The sequence below is a fragment of the Stegostoma tigrinum genome, chromosome 7 (assembly GCF_030684315.1).
Source record: "Stegostoma tigrinum isolate sSteTig4 chromosome 7, sSteTig4.hap1, whole genome shotgun sequence".
NCBI lineage: Eukaryota > Metazoa > Chordata > Chondrichthyes > Orectolobiformes > Stegostomatidae > Stegostoma > Stegostoma tigrinum.
In genome coordinates, this window is record NC_081360.1 from 25,868,571 (window position 1) to 25,891,037 (window position 22,467).

The 22,467-nt window shown below is 45.2% G+C and overlaps 1 protein-coding gene across 2 annotated transcripts in view; it reads right to left on the reverse strand.

The window, feature by feature from the left end:
• Positions 1-22,467, reverse strand: part of col6a3 (collagen, type VI, alpha 3) — a 179,726-nt gene that overhangs the window by 90,665 nt on the left and 66,594 nt on the right. For both annotated transcript variants that reach the window (XM_059647118.1, XM_059647117.1), the window contains exons 8-9: positions 12,557-13,381; positions 5,172-5,795 (exon numbers count right to left, since the gene is read on the reverse strand). In XM_059647118.1, coding sequence (XP_059503101.1) covers positions 5,172-5,795; positions 12,557-13,381 — 1,449 coding nt within the window. The remainder of the gene's footprint in view (positions 1-5,171; positions 5,796-12,556; positions 13,382-22,467) is intronic.

The window sequence follows — 22,467 nt, forward strand, 5'->3', positions numbered from 1 at the left end:
TGTGTGGTACAGGCTTGGTGTGCTGTTCCTGTGCTATACTGTTCTTTGTTCTTTGAAGTAACTGCTAGACCAAGCAGGCACCAAATGGTGAAGTAACAAACTAGAGGGGAAAACATGACATTATCCTCACCGAACAACCTGTCGCAGCTGCATCTGTTCATGGCAATATAACTACTGCACAGCCCTTGTGGAGAAGCTTACTGTTTTATTGACGATACTTCCATCATGTTGGTTGATACTGCCATCTTGTCTAATTGGATAGATTTGGATCAGATCTAGCGATTCAAAACTATACATCTGTGAGGTGCAGTGGGACACCATCAGCAGCAGATCTGCCCTCAAACAAAAGTCTATGACCTGGCATATCTCCAATTTATCATTGCCGTAAAGCTAGGGGAAAAAAATTAGCAGAATAGAAAATGTAGGGAAGGAATGTCAGGAGAAAAACTAGATGTATATAAAAAAAAATGAAATTCAGCTACAACACAGAACTATGTGCACACACGCAGCAGGACCAAGCATGCAATGGACAGGGCTAAACGACCCCACAACCAATGGATGTGGTCTAAACTTGGCAGTTTTCTGTCACATCCAGCAGCAGTCTATGTTGATCAAAAATGAAACAATAGACAGGAAAAGGAGGCTCTCCAAAGATCCACATCTTGAATGATGTGGGAGCCAGTGCAAAAGACAAGGTTGAAACATTTGGTGCAAGAAGTACTGAGTGGATGACCCAACTTGTGCTTGTCCTGCAGTCCTAGAATCTCAGCTGTCAGCCTTCAGCCAATTTGATTCTCTCCACATGATATGAAGAAAGACCTGTACGCACGAAATGTGGGGCCTCAACAACATTCCAGCAATACTACTGAAGACATGTGCTCCAGAACTAACTGCAGCCCTAACCAAGTTTTTCCAACACAAGTGCAACACTGACATCTACCTGACAAGGTGGAACATGGTCCGACACTCAAAACATCGCTTCTTGAAATTTGTTCCTCTTCAGTAATGTTCAAAATGTTTTTTTTCAACTTGGGCACTACGTGACACAAGACTTTGGACAAATGGAACCAAATGAAATTGAGTTGAACTATCGATATGGAAATGAGCATTGATCAGAAGTAGGAGAAAGAGAGTGTAGTTATAACAGATACACACTTACATAAGCAGGATGGGACTTGTGATGTGTCCCAGAGATCTGTAGTGCTGCTTCAACTTTTCACTATAATTTATAAATTAAGTGGGTACAAGCTTAGCGTCATTTATTGAAAAACCCTGATGGCAAATTAGTTTGCACAGAAGGGGAAGTGAAAATTGAAAAGTGGCATTGACAGATTAGTTGAGTGGGTCAAACTGTGGCAGTTAAGATTCAGCATGAAAGCATTCATTTTTACCTAACAAATGCAGATTAAAGTATTTTCTAAACAAAAATTTGGAACAGCAGAAAGGCTTAAGGGTTTGTAGATAAAAATTACCAAGTAATAATGCAAATGTTTAATGGAATGTTAGCTTTTAACTCAATGAGGCTGTCAGACAAAGGGATGAAAAGTCAGCCACAACCACAGAATGCTTTGGTTAGACCATGTCTGGAGTATTGTGCTCAATTCTGCGACTCATGCTTCATATCGGATTTTTTTTTGCCTTTGTATGAGACGCAGTGAGATTCAGCAGAATGATCTCAGGGCTAAGGGGATTATAATGAAGAACATTTGGCTGGATTTGGATTGCATTCCGTTGAATACAGAAGATTAAGCGGTGATTGAACTGAGATTTTTTTTTGCTGATTATAGGCAATGATCAGGCAGACAGGGTGAAGTGATTTTCTCTGGTTGGGAACTCCTGGAAAAGGGAGATTGTGGAAATTAAAGTTAAAGCTAAAGTTAAGCCAATCAGCAGTGATCTCAGGAGCACTTCTTCACAGTAGGAACAGTGGAAATATCAAATTATCTCATCAGCAAAGCAGTCAAGGCTGTAGGTCTACTGAAAATTTCAAAACTGTGATTAATAATTTTGTTAGCCAAGGATATCAACTGAAATGGATCAAAGGTGGGAAATGCAGTTGAGAAGTAGGCTGGAAATGGCAGAGCTAAGAGCTGAAAAGTCAATTCATTTTTCTAACGTCCGTGTTTATTGCCTACATCATTGCCATCTCTATCGCTACAATGTCCTTTGGTGGGAAATTCCTTCTGTTCTTCTCACCATTCCCTCCTTTAAATTCTCCAAATCACTTTCAGTATCACAGCCATTAGCCGTAACAGCTCCATCACCTAAAATGCTCTCCCTATTCTTCCCACCTTAGTACGCTTCTTCGTCTACCTCTAAATGTTTCTTCAGAACTTTCTCTTTGATATTGCCTTTAGTCACTGCCCTAATTCTTCTCTCACTTCTACTGTTCCTCCAGTTATATTCACCTTGGGAAAGGTTTAATGACATTTTATTTTAGTAGAGATTGTTTACAGATGCAAGTTTTTATTGTTGTTAATTTAGGTTAATATTAATACGTTAAATACTATTAGTGGAGTGTGAACATATTATCTAATCAGAATGGCATAATCTGCAGTGTTTTATGTTAGGAGGTTTGTACATATACAGAGATGGAATATTACTGCTTTATGTTAAATTCACCTATTTAGTATACCTCTTATTTTTATCTCTTTCAAGATTGTCTTTGATATAGAAATCTTCCAATTTTTATTCAGTACTGGGCAGTTACCAGGCTCCAGTAGAGTTAGAAAAACATGCACAGCAGATGTTCACCGCAATTCAAAGGGAGTTTTATTCAATCATTGTGCACACTGTAGTCCACATAAGCCCATGAATCTGCCTGATAATGTACCAGCATGACTCACATGTGGACACTTGACTCACCTCTCAAACATCACCATCCCAGCATAATCTATACTAAATAGAATACAAAATAATCTTTCTTTGTTAACAAGAGCAAAAGAACGCTCATATGTATGCAGATTGGGTTTGTTTTTGGTCTACATTTCTGACATTTAATTTTGCAGCTATTTAGACGTTTTAATACAATGATAATGCAGAATAAATTGACGAACAAAGTATCGTTATCAATAACTAATATTGTTCCTTTCATGTGATAAAACAGTTCCCAGATGTTCCGCATGAACTTTACAAACAAAATTTGACACCAAACCCATATAGAGATACCAGTGATAATGGGAACTGCAGATGCTGGACAATCAATGTGGACTTCACCAGCTTCAAAATCTCCCCTTCCCCCACCGCATCCCAAAACCAGCCCAGTTCATCCCCTCCCCCCATTGCACCACACAACCAGCCCAGCTCTTCCCCTACCCCCACTGCATCCCAAAACCAGTCCAACCTGTCTCTGCCTCCCTAACCTGTTCTTTCTCTCACCCATCCCTTCCTCCCACCCCAAGCCGCACCTCCATCTCCTACCTACCAACCTCATCCCACCTCCTTGACCTGTCCGTCTTCCCTGCACTGACCTATCCCCTCCCTACCTCCTCACCTATACTCTCCTCTTCACCTATCTTCTTTTCTCTCCATCTTCGGTCCGCCTCCCCCTCTCTCCCTATTTATTCCAGAACCCTCACCCCATCCCCCTCTCTGATGAAGGTTCTAGGCCTGAAACGTCAGCTTTTATGCTCCTGAGATGCTGCTGGGCCTGCTGTGTTCATCCAGCCTCACATTTTATTATCTAGAGATACCAGAACAGGTGACTCCTACAAAGCAGTTAAAAGGTAGATTTTAGTGAGCATCTCAGAGAAAGGGGGAGACTAGATGTAGGGCTATTTGGAGAGGCAATTCCAGACCTCAGGTTCTGGACAGCTGAGAGCATGGGGACTAATCAGGGATGTACAAAAGTCAGGAATGAGACCAGCGGAGATCCTGAAAGCTTGTAGAGCTAGAAGAAGTCACAGAGATTGGAAGGGCAAGGGCATGAAGGAATTGAACACAAAGATGAAAATTTTAAAATGAAAATGCCAGATCAGGAATTTATAAATTATGTTAAATATCACTTTGGAACAATAATGTCTAACAGAATAAAAATTACTGATGTAAACAGTCAAATCCTATGCTATTGTTACACTGGTGGAAATGTAGCGCAGTGGAATGGAATTGTCCATACTATAGGCCCCATCCCAAATCGTGGGAATAAGATCTTTTAAGCGATAGGCTGGTACCACATCTACTATAATTTTATTGTGGTAACCAAACCTTGAGCATATAAGTCAGAATAGTACCCTCCTGCTCAGATATGGAGAGGTAGACACTGGGAATCCCTAAACAAAACAGGAACAAGTGGGAAGGTTTTTTTTTTCTTGGCCCCTATATGTCTGGATCCCATTAACAAAGTCAATTGCTGTTGAACCGAAGATCTTAACTAAGCTCATATTGGAATCGACACTCACTCTTTTGTAACATATGAGAGTTGCTGAGAACAAAATTCTCGGGGAACTTATGAGAACATTGAAAGGCATACACCAAGAATGTTGCCATACCATCAGACATTGACAGATGAATTAAACCCCCTCTAATGTAAGGCTTTCAAGTTATGACAATCAGGGAATTTGGCAAATTAACCATCGTCACTGCTCCCCACCCCAACCCAAATCATTTTGCATCACTGTAAAATATTGTGAAAGCAATCATCTAATTTGTGGTTTGCAATGATGTGCTCGAATCTGAATGTGTGATGATCCAAGCAAATGATCAAGTGAGTTATGGATTTACTTTTCTTATTATGTGGATGGCACTAGCAATCCCCTTTTAATGCATCTGTTTCCTGCACTGAAGTTGCTGGCAATATTTAACAGTTATATCAACATCTGCCGGCAACTCCCGTCCAACTCCACTCACCAAAATAAAATGAATAAAATGCATAGAGAATATAATTAGCCCATTATGAAGTTAAAGGGCAACAACTCAGGCTTTTGTGCGTGTGGAATTAATTACAGCACAAAGCAGTCAAGTAAATCTGTCCTGTCACTTTTGATCCTAAACTTATCTAGCTTCCTCCTAAATGTACCAATAATATTTGTGCCAACTGCTTCCTGAGGTAGTGAACTTGACATTCTTACCATTCTCACATTTACACTGATATTTGTATTTTGGTGATAAATAAATCTACATACACAACTACCAGTGCAATAATAACTGCGTAAGACTGTAAATGATCAAGGTACCTTCAGTTGTAGTAACTGGTGGAACAGTCGTTGTTGGCAAAGGATTCACCATTACTGATGCTGATAACGATGTCACCACCTGATTCTCTATATCTGAAAGAGAGCGAAACTCCTTCACATTGAAAGCCAAGTTGGGGTCACTTGAAATTTCTTTCAATTGTGTTGGATCTGCCCTCCTGGCTCCAACAGTAAGGGTATGTAGAGCAGCTCGCTTCAGGGCATCTGCTGATGGTTTGATATCATCTCTGGACCTAGCACCAGTGATCAACATCAAGATCTGAGGAACGCCTTGCTCCTTCCTACTTCCCGCAGATTTTGTGAAATGGTTTTTAAGCACGTAATCCAGTGCTGCCCCAGTGTTAACTATTCGACCACCTTTCGCGTTGAGTCCTTTCACATGAGGCAAGAGATTAGCTTTCGATGAGTAGCTGTTTAGATAGAATTCTGTTTTCACATCATCACTGAACTGCACCACAGCTACTTGCACTCTGTCACTTCCAATGTCCAAGGTCTCTATCAATCTTGTGATGAATTCACGGATATGTATAAAGTTAACATTTCCAACATAAACTGATCCATCAATAAGGAAGAGAATGTCTCTCCTGTTCACGTCTTGTGGTACAACTGGAAAGAATAAAAGAATATAATTATTGAGATCATATGAAATTGCTAGGTATTCAAGAACAACAGCATTCCTGCATCATTGGAAGAGCGCACTAAGGGAATTTAATCAATTCTGCTTCTCACAGTGCTGTAGGATACACACTACGTTTCTAAAGTTAGTTTAAGAACGACTCTGAAGAAGTCATATGAGATTTAAAATGTTATGCCTTTTTCTTTCTCAGCAGATGCTGTCAAACCTGTTGAATTTCTCCAGTATTTTCTGTTCATTTTTCAGATTTCCAGCATCTACAGTATTTTGCTTTCATACATTTTTAAGTTGTTGCCCTGGAAGTTTACTTGCAGCCTTTATTATTTTTCCCCTGATAATCTATCCAGAGAGGGTATTACACATTTCTGGAGCATGTAGGACTTGAACCTGAGGTTCCCAACCACTAGCACTGTGACACAAGAAGACCTCTCCCAAGCTCAGGGCATCATCATGACTTGTTGCCTGTCAGGTGCTTTTCTGTTTTGTTGCTTCAAAACACTAGGGGGAGCATCTTCTACCAATCTGTTATTCCCTGATGTTCTGATATCACACACATCAGGAAGGAAATAATGTATTCTAGCTCCCTGTGATAAGCTAATAGTACATTACAGGCTACCAAATTCCTCTTCTGACTTTAAAGTTCACTTCTAGAACTCTAAGACAGATATATGCCTGGAGCCTGAGAAATGATACAAACAATTGCTACAGTAGTGGCCATGAAAGCTCAGCTGCAAGGTACTGTCTTATAGTACTGAATTTCCAGCCAGTAATAGAGACTGTATGGAGACGTGGTAAATAGCTGCTAGAACCCTTCCCAGGAGTCCCCAGCTTTCCCCTGTGAGGGTTAAGGATGCAGGCTGATTTGAGTTGTGAATCCGCACAGACTTCATTCCTGGCTTTGTCAGTTCTTTTGGGAAGATTCAACACAATGTGGAGCTGGAGGAACATAGCAGGTCGGGCAACATCACAGGAGCAGGAAAGTTGACGTTTCAGGTTTGGACCTTTCATCAGAACTGGGCTGATGAATTGTCCTGAGCCGAAATGTCAGCTTTCCTGCTCCTGTGATGCTGCTCAGCCTTTTGTGTTCCTCCAGGTCCACACTGTGTTAACACTGAATCCAGCATCTACAGTTCTTGCTGCCTCCTTGTAGAGATTGGCACGTCCTGGAGTCAGGCCCACTTTTAAATGATTAATTGGTTAATGATACCAGGAAATTATTAGTGGATGAGGTTACAATTTGAATGGTAAGTTCAAAAAATCTTACCGATGCCTCTGAGACATGTTTGCCACTTATCCCCCATAGACTCTCAATCATTCATTTATAGCATTCTACTTTAATAAAATATAACTTTCATAAAATAAATATATGTAGGGTGGCACGGTGGCTCAGTGGTTCACACTGCAGCCTCACAGCAGCAGGGACGCGGGTTCAGTTCCAGTCTTGGACAACTGCCTGTGTAGAGTTTGCACATTCTCACTGTGTCTGCATGATTTCCTCCAGGTGCTCCAGTTTCCTCCCACTGTCCAAAGATGGGCAGGCTAGGTGGATCGGCCATGCTAAATTGGCCATAGTGTTCAGGGGTGTGTGGGTTATGGGGGGATAGGTTTGGGTGTGATGCTCCCAAGGGCAGTGTGAACTTGTTGGGTCAAAGGACCTGTTTCCATACTGTAGGTAACCCAATCTAAATAACTCATTTCATTACAATCCAATAACAGTGTCAGTCCTCAAGCCCTTTTTAAATAGCATATCATAAACTCAAGCCTTTGAACTCTCATAGTCTTGTATTACTAAATATTATGTAAATGGCAGAGTAAATCTGAGATCCAGAGACATAAATCAAGCAATATTTTCCCTGGGGCTCAGCAATTTCAGCCCTCCATTGGATGCCCACATCGTCAGCCAAGCTTCATTATTGCATCCTAGAGGTCCCGTTTCAGAGAATGGTTTTAATTAGTTAGACTGTCAGGTTACATGCAAATGGATAAGAGCCACTAAACCTCTCCACAGACTACATTTTTGTGCATTTCTAATGCTCAAATCTCCTGGTGAGTGAATCATTTATATTTGCAAACACAGCCAAAGACAGGAGAGTTGTGCTCTACTATTGGTTGTACTCCTTTAACAAGAGAGCACCTTCTACTTACTGTGATCTGAATGATCAGTTCACAGAATTGTTATGGCCATTTGGCTCATTATGCCTACATCTATTTAACCCAGAATTGAAACCAAAATGTGCGAGGAACATATTTCAGTGCAGTAATTTGTTGTGTTGATGATACACTGTGATTAGAACATTTTTAAAATTCAGATTTGCAGTGTGAACAATCGACAAGAGGCATTGCAGTAAGTCACCCAGGTCCTTCAATGACACCTTTCAAATACATAACATCTAGCATCTAGAAGGATAAGATAGTAGATGCAAGGGAATATCACTTCCTTCAAGATCCACCCTGTCAGCCAAATGCCCTGATTGTTACTGTTCCTGCATTGTTATTTTGTCAAAATCCTGGAACTCCCTCTCCAGCATCACAATAGGAGTACTTACTCCACACAGACAGCAGCAATTCAAAGAAGCAGCTCAATACCACCTTCTTAAGAGTTTAAGGATCAACAATAAATCCTGTAAATCAGAAACAAAAACAGAAGTTGCTCGTAAAACTCAGCAATCCTGGCAGCATCTGTGAAGAAAATCATAGTTAACATTTCGGATCTGGTGACTCTTCCTCAAAACTGATGGTCGCTAGGACTATGTCAGTTTATATGTAGAAGATAGATCCTTGTTATCTCTTAGCTTGCCATTATACACTACACTATAAAATATAACACAGAAATGTGAACAGAACAGGCTTCATGGCCACTCTGGAAGCTACACTGAAAGGTAATGGACTCACAGACAAAACTCAACAAGCCATCTCACAAACTATGATCCCTAGACTGAGCTGGACGAATGAATGGGATGCCCTCAACACACACCTCATAAAGAAAAGCACTCAAAAATCTCAAGAAAGACAGGAACATCATAATCCTACCAGCGGATAAAGGGCTCATGACCGTCATTATGAACAAATTGAACTACATTGAGAAAGCACAGGCACTGCTTGCTGATGCACACACTTACCAACAGGTGGAGACAGACCAAACAATGCAACTAACAAACAGGATCACCCAAACACTGAAGAATGCAGGACAGGTAACCAAGACAAACTGCATGAAAATGAAATCAGAAGGCTTCAATACCCCCCTCTTCTACGGACTAATCAAAGTACGCAAACCAGATTTCCCCCTCACCCATTGTCTCCCTACCTAGCACACCTATACACAAACTGGTCAAGGACTTACAACAGAGACTGAAACACCTGGACAGTGATCACCCCCCTCCAACCATTCAACCTAGGAATTCCTTAACAAACTCAAGAGCATAAAAATCAATGATGACGAGATTGTGGCATTCTTTGACGGCACAGAACTATTCACACCCATTGATACATCATGAGCTAAAGCAACACTTGCCACATTACTGGTTGAAGTGGAAACGCTGACTCCAAACAGCTCCATCAGCAAGGACAACATACTCAGAATATTGGATCTATGCCTCACCGCACACTTCACCTTTAACGGCCAAATATACAAACAAATCAATGGCACGCCTTTGGGGTCACCCATCTCAGGACGTTTTACAAAGCCAGTCATGCAAAGTATGGCAAACACTACTCTCCCCCTCGTCCAGCCAAAACTGTAGATTCAACAAGTGGATGGCACGTTTGTCATTATTAAGTGCACCAAGTTAGAGAAGACACCACCATCTCATCAACAACCTTTTCACCGGGATCAAATTTACAAGAAAAGAAGAAGACAACAATCAACTTCCGTTTCTAAACGTCAGGGTGGAATGAATGACCAATGGGGTGGACCAAACCTCAGTATATAGGAAGGCAACTCACACTGACCAAATCCTCAGTTGCCACAGCAATCATCCCAACATCAAAAAACACAAAGCTGTGTTAGGACATTCTTTAAATGGGCCACAATTCACTGCAGCACACCTGAACTATGCAAGAAGCAGGAAGAGTGCCTATACAATGTCTTTGCTAACAACAGATATCCCAACAACTTCATCCGCAGGTGCCTACTAGATAAATGATGCCAACAGTACATAGCACATCGCAATACACTGGCCACACTACCCTACATCAAGAACATATTAGAACTGACAAGACTCCTATGACCACTGGGAATCACAGTAGCACACAAACCCAGAGCCACTCTATGACAAACACTCACAAGGACCAAAGACACCATACCCATGGCATGTTGGACCAATGTTGTTTACAAAATACCTTGCGATGACTGCAGCAAATATTACATTGGCAAGACTGGAAGGTAACTAGCCATCAGGATACACAAGCACCTGCCAGCATCAAAATAACATGACAAACTTTCCATTATCTCGGTGCCCTTAGACAATGAAGACCATCGATTTAACTAGGACAACATGACCACCTTAGCTCAAGCCAACCACAGACAGGCATAGGAATCTTTAGAGGCCTGGTTTTCAGCCCGTAATGCAATTAACAAACAGACCCCACATACAAGCCCATGCAGAACAAAACTGGAAATGACACAACTCAACTCAGCTGACTAGATCATGTAAATACAAAGTGGAGTAGAACAACATCACTTCATCGAAGGCCGCACTGATGATGTTCTCTAGTCTGGTGATGAAACATTTGTATGGTAACCAGCCAGCTCAGCAAGCAAGCCGACAACCTCATCCACCATCCGAACTACAAATCTTCGCAAGAACCTTAAATTATACACTAGCCATTAACGATCTCCACTAACAACTATTCACCCTCCTAGCCAAATCATTAGCTACTCCTTTGTCTGTCTAACTGCTCTTCTCTCTCTTTGGGCCCTATCCCCATCTATCATTTACTCCTTACCCCATCGGTCACCCTACCTTCTGCACATATTCCTAGTGAACATCAGTTTTTGAGAAGGGTCACAAAATCTGAAAGGTTAACTCTAACGTCTCTTCACAGATGCTGCCAGACCTGCTGAGGTTTTCCAGCAACTTCTGATTTTGTTTGTGATAGAGAAGCGGACAATTACTGGACTACACAGATTCCTTGTGCAGCAAGGTGACAAAACAATCTTAACCTCACAAGAAGCAGTGTGTGAAAAGGTCACATCTCACCAGACAAATGCCATAGATGAATTTTGTCAAGACTTGGTCTCAAATACATTCAGTCAAGCGCAACAGGAGACATTATTGTAAAGTGATCAGCACACAATACTTTTTCTTCTCTCAGGAAGTTTCAACCAGGGAACAGCAGGAATTTTTGCGCTGACTAGTATGTATTTCATTGTAGTATTACCCTGAAAAAAGATAAGATGCTTGCGTAGAGGACATCTTCCCAGAAAATCTTTGAAATGTTAAACCAGTTGACACCCTCAATGGAAATGGGTGTGTAGAGCTAATATATAATACTGCACAAAAAATTGTTTGTAATCTGAAACTTAATGCTGAATCAATATGCTTTTCCAACAATTTTTGGTTAGGTACTAATCAACTAGTCCAAAATTTTCATGTGAAAATCAGGCTTTCAAATAAGTTGGCAGTATTGGCATGGCGACCAATGTCTCTTTCTCTCTTAGCAAACTTACAACAGAAACATCTGTGCTGGCATACAGTAGTCAAAAGCAGCTTTTCTTTTTAAACAAGATCTTGGAATTCTCCATTCACAGAGTGAGAAAAAAAATTGCTCCTGTGTGGTCCTGTAAGCCCCTGTGTAATTTCATTGGCAGATAAATATGAAAGAGCACATGATACCAGCAATTGCCTATGCTGACAAGATATTAAGGAGACCAAGGTTTTGCCACCTATTCCATGTTAGGCAGTTGAGCTCATAGAGAATATTGTTACCCCTTTCAAATTGAGACATTGTCAATGTAAGTCTCCTTTCACCAACTACACCATATGAACCTCATGCAATGAATTATAGGAAAAAGAAGCACAGCAGCATCTACTTGGGTATTTGGCATGCGTTGAAATGACTTCATGTTGGTGGGGACATTCCACTAGTCTGGTGACAGGTGTAGACAGGAAAAGGCATTTTGTTTAAAATTTCACATCAGCATTGTAATTATAAAACTCTGGCTCATGACTTTCTGCTAACTGTGCCACGAAATTTAGCAAGGCCTTTCCACGACAGGAATCGGATCGTCAGATAATGTTTTAATCTTAGGATAGAATGTATTGTCCATTTCTGGTGATCATTCAATTGCCAAACAAAATCAAGAGTGGACATCATATGTTAATCTTAAGAGAAACTCAATAGTTGTTATTGGTGCAGGCAGAAAAAGATTAATGAGTGGTTAAACAGGCAATTGAAATGTGCTGAAATATGACATCCAAACCAAACGCTCTGAAAAACACACTTATAGTGCACTCATTCTTATCAGAATCATTTAGAGTATGCCATGTTGGAAGTATACTTAAGTGCACTAACATGGTATCTTGTGCATTGCTTTGTAATAGTGATGACACTCATAGTGACTATGCAATTATGTAATTTAGAATTTAGAGAGTGAAATAATTTGGTGGTATAATGGGTATGTTTTGCATTCTCAATCTTGGTGACTACAGTCTCACAATATAAAACATGTTGTTTCATTTTTAAACTGATATAATTTTGACAAAACTATAGTATATTCGACAAAAAACTATACCTTCTGTAGGAGGAATTGGTTCCTCTTCAGTAGGAAGGATCGGTTCTTCATGAGGAGGAGCGATTGGTTTCTCATCAATAGGAGGGATTGGTTTCTCGTCAATAGGAGGGATTGGTTTCTCGTCAATAGGAGGGATTGGTTTCTCATCAATAGGAGGGATTGGTTTCTCGTCAATAGGAGGGATTGGTTTCTCATCAATAGGAGGGATTGGTTTCTCATCAATAGGAGGGATTGGTTTCTCTTCAATAGGAGGGATTGGTTCCTCAACTACAGGCACAACTCCAAACATTGATAATAACCCTTGCTGAATGGTTTCCAATTCTTTGAAGTCTTTCGGTTTCAAAATAAAATTTGGCTCATATACGATCTTTTGAAGCTCTGCTGTGTCTGCATCCTTGGCTCCAATAGCAATGGGCACGATACCAGCCTGTTTCATTGTATCTGCTGCCTGTCCAACATCATCTCTGGATTTCCCAGCAGTGATGAGCACCAGGATTTGTGAAGCTCCAGCATCTCCTCTGCTCCCTGTGGATGGACTGAAGACATTCCTTGTGACATAGTCCAGTGCAGCACCAGTGTTGAGGGGTCTCCCTGTTTTCAGTCTCATCCTTTTAATTGTGTTTAAAACTGCATCTAGAGTTGAATGAGTGTTGAGGCCAAATTCAAGTCTTGGGTTAGAACTGTACTGTACCACAGCAACTTGATCTCTGTCAGGTCCAATATCGAGCTCCTGGATTATGTTATTGAGAAACTCGCGGACTTGAAGAAATGATCTGCCCATCCCAGGAGAGCCATCGATTAGGAAGACAATATCTCTCTTTCTGACTGTAGGAAGTGAATAAATTCAAAGTAGGCTCAATATACATATAGAAAAAACAGAGATGTATGTTGAGGAAATATTAAGTGAATAATAATCTGTCGTTCACCCTTATTAGAATTTCATGCTGTTACTTTGAGACCGTAACATTATATCACAGAAATATTACTTGCTTATGAGTGATTAATGTGTTGATCTGTTTATGAGATTCCTTTCTTTGATATTAATCATAATTAATAAATGGATTCATGCCCGTTTTAAAACATTGAAGAACATGAGAAATAAGAGCAGGATTCCATAACATCACGGCTGATCTTATTGTGGACTCAGCTCCACTTACCTGCCCGCTCACCATAACCCTTAATTCCTGTATTGTTCAAAAATCTATCTATCTTTACCTTAAAAATATTCAGTGAGGTAGCCTCAACTGCTTCATTGGGCGCAGAATTCCACAGATTCACAACCCTTTGGATGAAGAAGTTCCTCCCCAACTCAGTCTTATATCTGCTCCTCCTTATTTTGAGGCCATGCCCCCTAGTTCAAGTTTCACCTGCCAACAGAAACAACCTCCCTGCTTCCATGTTTTCTATTCCCTTCATAATGCTATATGTTTCTATTAGATTCCCCCCTTATTCTTCTAAATTCCAATGAATATAGTCCCAGTTTATTCAATCTCTCCTCATAAACCAACACTCTCATCTCCGAAATCAACCCAATGAAATTCCTCTGCACCCCCTCCAACACCAGGACATCCTTTCTCAGGTAAGGAGACCAAAACAGTCCACAATACTGCAAATGTGGCCTCACCAGCATCCTATACAGCTGCAGCAAAACATCCCCATTTTTAAACTCCATCCCTCTAACAATGAAGCACAATATTCCATTTGCCTTCTTAATTACCTGCTGCACCTGCAAATCAGTTTTGTTACTGACGCACAAGGACGGCAGCATACTGCAATTTTCCGCCATTTAAATAATAGTACATTTGGCTATTATTCCTACCAAAATGGATGACTTCACGTTTACCAACATTGTACTTCATCTGCCAGACCCTTGCCAACACATTTAACCCATCTATATCCCTCTGCAGACTGACAGTGTCCTCTGCACACTTCGCTCTACAAGAGAGTGATTGCCCATGAATATTATACATTCTTTAAGCTATTATTTACAAAGTAATTTCTGACGTTAGTACTTTGTAAGTGTATTTGGAAGAGTCAAACGTATATGCAATTATAGTTAGCGCGTTTTGAGAAGATTTGTAGCTCAGGTTGAGGTTCTGGATGTGAGTTTGCTCGCTGAGCTGGAAGGTTAGTTTTCAGACGTTTCATCACCATTCTAGGTAACATCATCAGTGAGCCTCTGACGAAGCGCTGGTGTTATGTCCCTCTTTCTATTTATCTGGTTAGGTTTCCTTGGGTTGGTGATGTCATTTCCAAAAAACTTCAAAAATCTGGAGAATTAAACAAGAGAGACTTCCAAAAAATGAAATCAGATGGATCCAACACACCACGCTTCTACGGACTACCAAAAATTCACAAACCATCAGCCCCCCTCAGACCCATAGAGTCGCTACCTGGAACACCAACCTACAGATTAGCCAAGGAACTACACCAAAGACTAAAACTCCTAGTAGAAGACTCCTGCCACTCCATTCGCTCCACCCAAGAATTCCTGAACACCATCAAAGACACCAAGATAGAAGAGGATGAAATAATGGTCTCCTTTGATGTAACAGCCCTGTTCACATCCATCAACATCAACCTGGCCAAAGAAACACTGACTACACTATTAGAAGAACCGAAGACACATACACCAGACACCACCAACCTCATCAGCAAGGACAACATCATCAAGCGAGTGGACCTATGCACACCACCCACTTCACTTTCAATAACAAAACCTACAGACAAACCAACGGTACACCCATGGGATCTCCGATATCAGGGTTCTTAGCAGAGGCAGTAATGCAGAGACTCGAACAAACAGCTCTGCCAATCATCCAACCCAAACTTTGGGTCCGCTGTGTGGATGACACCTTTGTCATCACTAAACAAAACAAATTAGAGGAAACCTTCAAGACCATCAATAATACCCTTTACTGGCATAACATTCACAAAAGAGGAGGAAAACAACAACAAACTGCCACTCCTAGATGTTGCAGTAGAGCGAACAGCCAATGGGGAACTTCAAACCAGCGTCTACAGGAAAACAACACATACGGACCAAATACTGAACTACAGGAGCAACCATCCCAACACCCACAAACGAAGCTGCATTAGAACATTATTCCAACGAGCCACCACACACTGCAGCACAAAGGAACTACGCAGAGCAGAGGAAAATCACCTCTACAGCGTATTCAAAAAGAATGGGTACCCTATGAACACAGTCCGCCGATTTCTCAGCAATAAACCCAAACAGACAGACAAAACGGGCTCAGAAACCATAACCACTCTCCCCTACATCAAAGACATTTCCGAAATGACTGCCAGACTGCTCGGACCTCTTGGCATCAGGGTAGCCCACTAACCCACCAACACACTAAAACAGCAGCTAATGAACTTAAAAGACCCTATACAGACAACAAGCAAAATGAACGTCATCTACAAAATACCTTGCAAGAATTGTGCCAAACACTACATTGGACAAACTGGCAGAAAGCTAGCCACCAGGATACATGAACATCAACCAGCCACAAAACGACACGACCCACTATCACTCGTATCCTTACATACAGATGAGGAAGGACACCACTTTGATTGGGACAACACATCCGTCCTAGGACAAGCCAAACAGAGACACGCACGAGAATTCCTAGAAGCATGGCATTCCAACCGGAACTCCATCAACAAACACATTGATTTGGAGCCAATCTAGCATCCACTGAGAAAAAGAACAGGAAATGACATCACCAAACACAGGAAATGACATCATCAACCCAAGGAAACCTAACCAGATAAATAGAAAGCGGGACATAACACCAGCGCTTCGTCGGAGGCTCACTGTTGATGTTACCTAGAATGGTAACGAAACATCTGGGAAAAAACCTTCAAGCTCAGTGAACCAGCTTACATCTGGAACAAAATAAAGACCCACTCTCTTGGGGACTGAGAGGAGGAGAGCGCTGTCTTGGAGGTGAAAGGAGGACGTCGGGTTGGCTGTGCACCCTTGCAACCAGTGGATCTTAATGCTGGCTTCGGCCTAACGCTGGTTCAGGGGAGCAGCCAACCTGCAACGATGGCTGCGGCAAGTGCTCGTGCCCCAGGTCAGGGGGTCCGGAACACCATCCGTGTTTCCGTAAAGAAGGTGGATGAAGGTGCACCTGTGGACCGCACCTTCTTCGTGAAGAGGGTCCTGTTGGACTGTTGTGGGTTCGCTGCTGCGGACATTTACTGCCTGCAGGATTTCCCCGGAGGAGGTTTTTACGACGTGACCTTCAGGAGTTCCAAGCTTTGCGAGCGCTTCCTGGAGGTTTTCAAGGAGAAAGGAGGTGAGGGCCCCCTCTCTGTATTGACCGCTGTCCCACTGTTTGTGATGCCAGCACAGAGGAGCCGTATGGTGACTGTACACATGTACAACCCGCATGTGCCAGCAGTTGATGTCCTGACCTTCCTCGGAAGGTACGTGAAGGTGGAAGGGGACCTAACTGACATGGTGGACCCCTTTGGCATCTGGACGAGTAAGAGACAGGTCAAGGTGACGCTGAGGATGGGCGCAGACGGGAATGTCGCACACCCACCGTCCAGCTTCGCGATCGGCGGGAGCAGGGGCTACCTGACCTATGCAGGGCAACCTAAAGTCTGCCATGCCTGTGGTAGGTCAGGTCACATGGCGGCCGACTGCAAAGTCACCATCTGCAGGAACTGCAGGGAGGAGGGACACCTTGCAAAGGATTGCCCACAAGAGAAAAGCTGCAACCTTTGCGGGGAAGCGGGCCACTTCTATAGGGCATGCCCGCGGCGGGGTACCACCTACGCCCAGGTCGCCGGCAGGGGAAATGCGGGGCCAGCCCCCCCGGAGGAGAGGAAGGCACCAGGGCCCAGCAAGGACCCCACTAATGTGCAGGAGGGCCAGGCCGTGCAGGAGGGCCCAGCCCTGCAGGATGGGCCCGAGGCCAGCAAAGCACCTCTGCAGGCTCCAATCCCCCCCGACAACCCGGAGCCAATGGAGGCGGCGACAGGCGACCCAGGGGAGTGGACTACAGTCCGGAAAGCGAGGAGGAAGGTGCGTCGACGGGCCCAGGAACCGCAACAATCAGGAGGGAAGAGACAGCTACAGGGGGGCTATAAGAGCTCCTCTGACGAGGAGGATTCGGAGAGGGCCCACCCGAAGCAGAAGTTAAAGGTCTCGAGGGGGAAGGAAAGCAGCACCCCACTTCCAGGTGACGGGAGGCGTCCTGAGGCTCACTCCGACACCCAGTCAAGTGCCGCTGGAGCACTGGAGGGCCCCCCGGAACTTCCAGGCGGGAAGGAGGAAACAGCACGTCCCCAGCCTGATCCGGAGCCGGACCCTCCTGCCTCCGCACCCCTGACGGGGGGATGCCACCCGGAAGGCAGCACAGACGGTTTCCTGAGCCCAGAGAGCGTCCAGCAGTTAGCCCGGGCAATGGGCATGAAGGGACAGATGGAGGGGCTGGACCTTGGACTTGGGGAGGGTACTGCGGTCACTGCCCACAATGGGGGTACGAATTGCGAGCATTAATGTGCGCAGCGTCAAGTCAACCGCGAGATGTGTGTCCACGTTGGCCTACCTGACCACCATCAAGGCGGACCTCCTGTTTCTGCAGGAGTGCGGGATACCGCACCTCGGCAGGTACGGGAAATGGTCCGGCGCCTGGACCTGTGGGCCTTCGATCTGGTCGGGGGGTAACGACTGTCGCTCCTCGGGCCTGGCTATTCTGCTGCGGGGGCACAACTTCACCATCTCTCAAGTTCAGGAGGTGGTGGGGGGGCGCCTCCTAGTGGCTGACATCACCTACAGGAACGCTCCCCTGAGGCTGATCAACGTGTACGCCCCAGTGGTACGGAGTGAGCGGTTGGACGTCCTGCAGCGGCTTCCACCCCTGCTGGCTACGTCCAGGCCGGTCATCCTAGGCGGAGACTTCAACTGCATCATTGATGCAGATGGAAGATCCGGCGTGGGGACAGCGGGTGGGGGGAGTCAACTGGACGTCACGTCCAGATTCCTGATGGGCACGGTGAAGGACGCCAAGCTGCTCGACGTCTTCAGCACCCCTGCAGACGGAGCGCAGCAGAGGTACACCTGGTCGCGGCCAGACGGGTCTATCCGCTCAAGGATAGACTTCCTGTTTGTGTCACGGACGTTCTCGGTCAGATCCACTGGTGTCGAGCCGGTGTTCTTCTCTGACCACTGCCTCCTGTTGGCCGACTGTCACTTACAGGACGACCAGCCGGCCGGCAAGGGGACGTGGAAGCTCAACACGACTCTGTTGACCCCAGAGAATGTCGAGGAGCTTAAGAGGGAGTACACCGGTTGGAGAACCGTGAAACCCCTCTTTGAGTCTCCAGGCGACTGGTGGGAGACGGTGAAGGAGAACATCAAGAGGTTCTTTGTCCTCAAGGGTGTTCAGAAGGCAAGAGAGAGGCGGGGAAAGCTGTCGCGACTCCAGAAAAGGGTGCAGAACCTGCTCCTTCTGCAGTTGATGGGGGTCGATGTCACGAAGGACCTCCGCGAGGTGAGGGGCCAGCAAGCCTCGCTCTTCGCCGCGGAGGCCTCCAGGATAATCTTCCGGTCCAGGGTCCGCTCTGTGGAGCAGGACGAGACGTGCTCGCGTTTCTTCTTTCAGAAGGTGCACAAAGAGAGCTCTGTGCTTAGCCGGCTGAAGGAGGACGACGGCTCGGTGACGTCGTCTCGGCCCGACGTTTTGAGGATCAGCAGATCCTTCTATGCCGGACTGTACGACACGAAGCCCACGGACAGCACGGCCTGCGAGTCGTTCCTGTCGTCTATCACGGAGGTCTTAGACGACGGCACGAGGGAGTGGCTGGACCGGCCGATATCCCTGGACGAGCTGACCAGAGCCCTCATGTCCTTGCAGAGGAATAGGACTCCCGGAAGCGATGGCTTACCAGTCGAGCTGTATTCTGCTCTGTGGGGCCTGGTCGGCCAGGACCTGCTGGAGGTGTACGATAGTGCACTTCGGGCAGGGGAAATGTGCAAGTCCATGAGGAAGGGCATCATCACCCTCATTTACAAGAGGAAGGGGGAGAGGGAAGAAATTAAGAATTGGCGTCCCATTTCACTTTTGAACGTGGACTACAAAATCCTGGCCAAGGTCATTGCCAACCGGGTCAGGTCTGTCCTGGAGTCGGTGATTCACCCTGACCAAACCTGTGCTGTGCCGGGCAGGAAGATCGCTGAGAGCCTCGCGCTCATCAGGGATACGATCGCCTACGTACAGGACAGGCGGGTGGACACCTGCCTCGTCAGCCTGGACCAGGAGAAGGCCTTCGACAGGGTCTCTCATGCTTACATGAGGGACGTCCTCTCCAAATTGGGGTTCGGGGAGGGCATCTGCAATTGGATCCGGCTGCTCTACGCCAACATCGTTAGCGCAGTCTCGATCAACGGGTGGGAATCAGACAGTTTTCCTGTTAGATCTGGAGTCAGGCAGGGCTGCCCGCTCTCTCCTGCCTTGTTCGTGTGCTGTGTGGAGCCCTTCGCCGCCTCCATCAGGAAGGACGTGAGCCTGAAGGGCGTGACTATCCCAGGCAGTGGAGGCCTTCAGGTCAAGACCTCCCTGTACATGGATGATGTCGCCGTCTTCTGCACCGATCGTCGGTCGGTGAGTAGGCTGTTGGACATCTGCGGCCAGTTTGAACTGGCCTCGGGTGCCAAAGTCAATAGGGGTAAGAGCGAGGTCATGTTCTTCGGGAACTGGGACGACCGCTCCTTCATCCCCTTCACCGTCAGGACAGACTACCTGAAGGTGCTGGGTGTTTGGTTTGGTGGAGCTGGGGCATGCACTAAGACTTGGGAGGAGCGTATCTCCAAATTTAAGCAGAAGCTGGGCAGGTGGACGCTCCGGTCCCTCTCCATCGCGGGTAAGAACCTGGTTGTCAGGTGCGAGGGGCTTTCGGTACTGTTGTATGTGGCGCAGGCCTGGCCTATTACCTGGACCTGCGCCGCTGCGGTCACCCGGGCCATCTTCCACTTCATTTGGGGGTCGAGGATGGACCGGGTCCGCAGAGATACCATGTACAAAGACCTGGGAAATGGGGGAAAGGGCGTACCGAACGCCACCCTCACCCTGACGGCTACCTTTGTGTGTGGCTGCATCAAGCTGTGCGTAGATCCTCAGTACGCAAACACCAAGTGTCACTACTTACTGAGGTTCTACCTGTCCCCGGTGTTGCGAAGGATGGGCCTGGCCTCGTTGCCGCGGAACGCTCCGAGTAGTTGGACCGTTCCGTACCACCTGTCCTTCGTGGAGAAATTTTTGAAAGGAAACACCTTTGACCACATGGCCGTCAGGCAGTGGTCAGCACGTAGTATCCTCAGGACCCTTCGGGAAAAGGAGAGGGTGGATCCCGTCGTGTGGTTCCCCACGCAGACTGCCAAAGTCGTTTGGCAGAATGCCTCATCGCCAGAACTTTCAAACAAGCACAAGGACATTGCTTGGCTGGCGGTGAGAGGGGCTCTGCCAGTGAGATCCTTTATGCATGCCCGGAATCTCTGCACCACCGCACGCTGCCCTCGAGGTGGCTGCGGGGGGGACGAGACTGTCGATCACCTCCTTCTGGAGTGTGCCTATGCGCAGGAGGTCTGGAGGGGGATGCAGTGGTATTTGTCGAGGTTCGTCCCGAGCAGCTCCGTGACGCGGGACTCCGTGCTCTACGGGCTGTTTCCGGGGACGCACACCGAGACCAACATCAACTGCGCCTGGAGGACCATCAATGCGGTGAAAGACGCTCTTTGGTCTGCCCGCAACTTGCTGGTCTGCCAGCTGAAAGAACTGACCCCGACCGAGTGTTGCAGACTGGCGCACTCCAAGGTCCAGGGCTACGTGCTGAGGGACGCGCTAAAGCTTGGGGCAGCCGCCGCCAAGGCGCGGTGGGGAAAGACCACGGTATGAACCCCCTCGTCCAGAAAAGGGAAAAGAATCCTATCTGGTAACTGGGCCCAGCTGGCGCCTTCCCCAACTGGTCAGGGGGCAAACTGGGACTGTGCGGGGTGACGACTGCCGGGGCAGTTTCTTTGCTTGGTTTCTTTTTTCTCTGTTTTGTTTTTTTTTCCCTTTAGTTGGTGTACGTACCCCCAGGTAACCCGGAGTGGCTTGCATGACTGGGTAGGTGTATAAATGTTTTATTTTTTGTACATTCTATGAATAAAGTATATTTTTTCAAATAAAAAAAAAAAAAAAAAGGTGATGAAACGTCTGAAAACTAACCTTCCAGCTCAGCGAGCAAACTCACATCCAATAATTATAGTTATATTAGCCTTAAATTCCCAATAAGTTTGTTTTGATATCTCAGTATGAGGTAGGATTTGGAACACTCAGTTCTTGGTGATATTAAAGGATAGCCGGTGTGGATTATACAATTTAACTTTTTTTTGAGGATATAATGATTTGGCACCCATAAGATTTGAATTATATAATTGTTGTACTTGATAATGTTGAACTTAAAGCAACTGGAACTTTGTACATACAAGCATGCCATAAAAAAGATGAGTGTACCCATTACACCTCTTACTCACAATCTGTTCTTACTTATAATCTGTATTTACTAATTATCTGTACTTACTAATAATCTGTGTGCCTGAGATATAGTTCAGTGCAATTGTCCCAGAAGCTCAACACCAAGGGGGACTGTTCAATGTTTCTCTGGTGAAGACATTTGGTGGAAAGTTACTGGAAAGTGTCTCACAGGACGAAAGTTTCAAATATCAGTGACTCACTGCTTCTGGGTGGTGAGTCGGTATTCAATTTCTAAACTTTATCCAACTTTCAAATTGAGTTTATCCATAATTCTGAGCACCCCAGAGTCAGGAAAGACATCACTGAGACCATACCCAACATCTTGACTCTCCAGTCTACTGTGCTACTTTTGACAGACATTGGAATAAGATT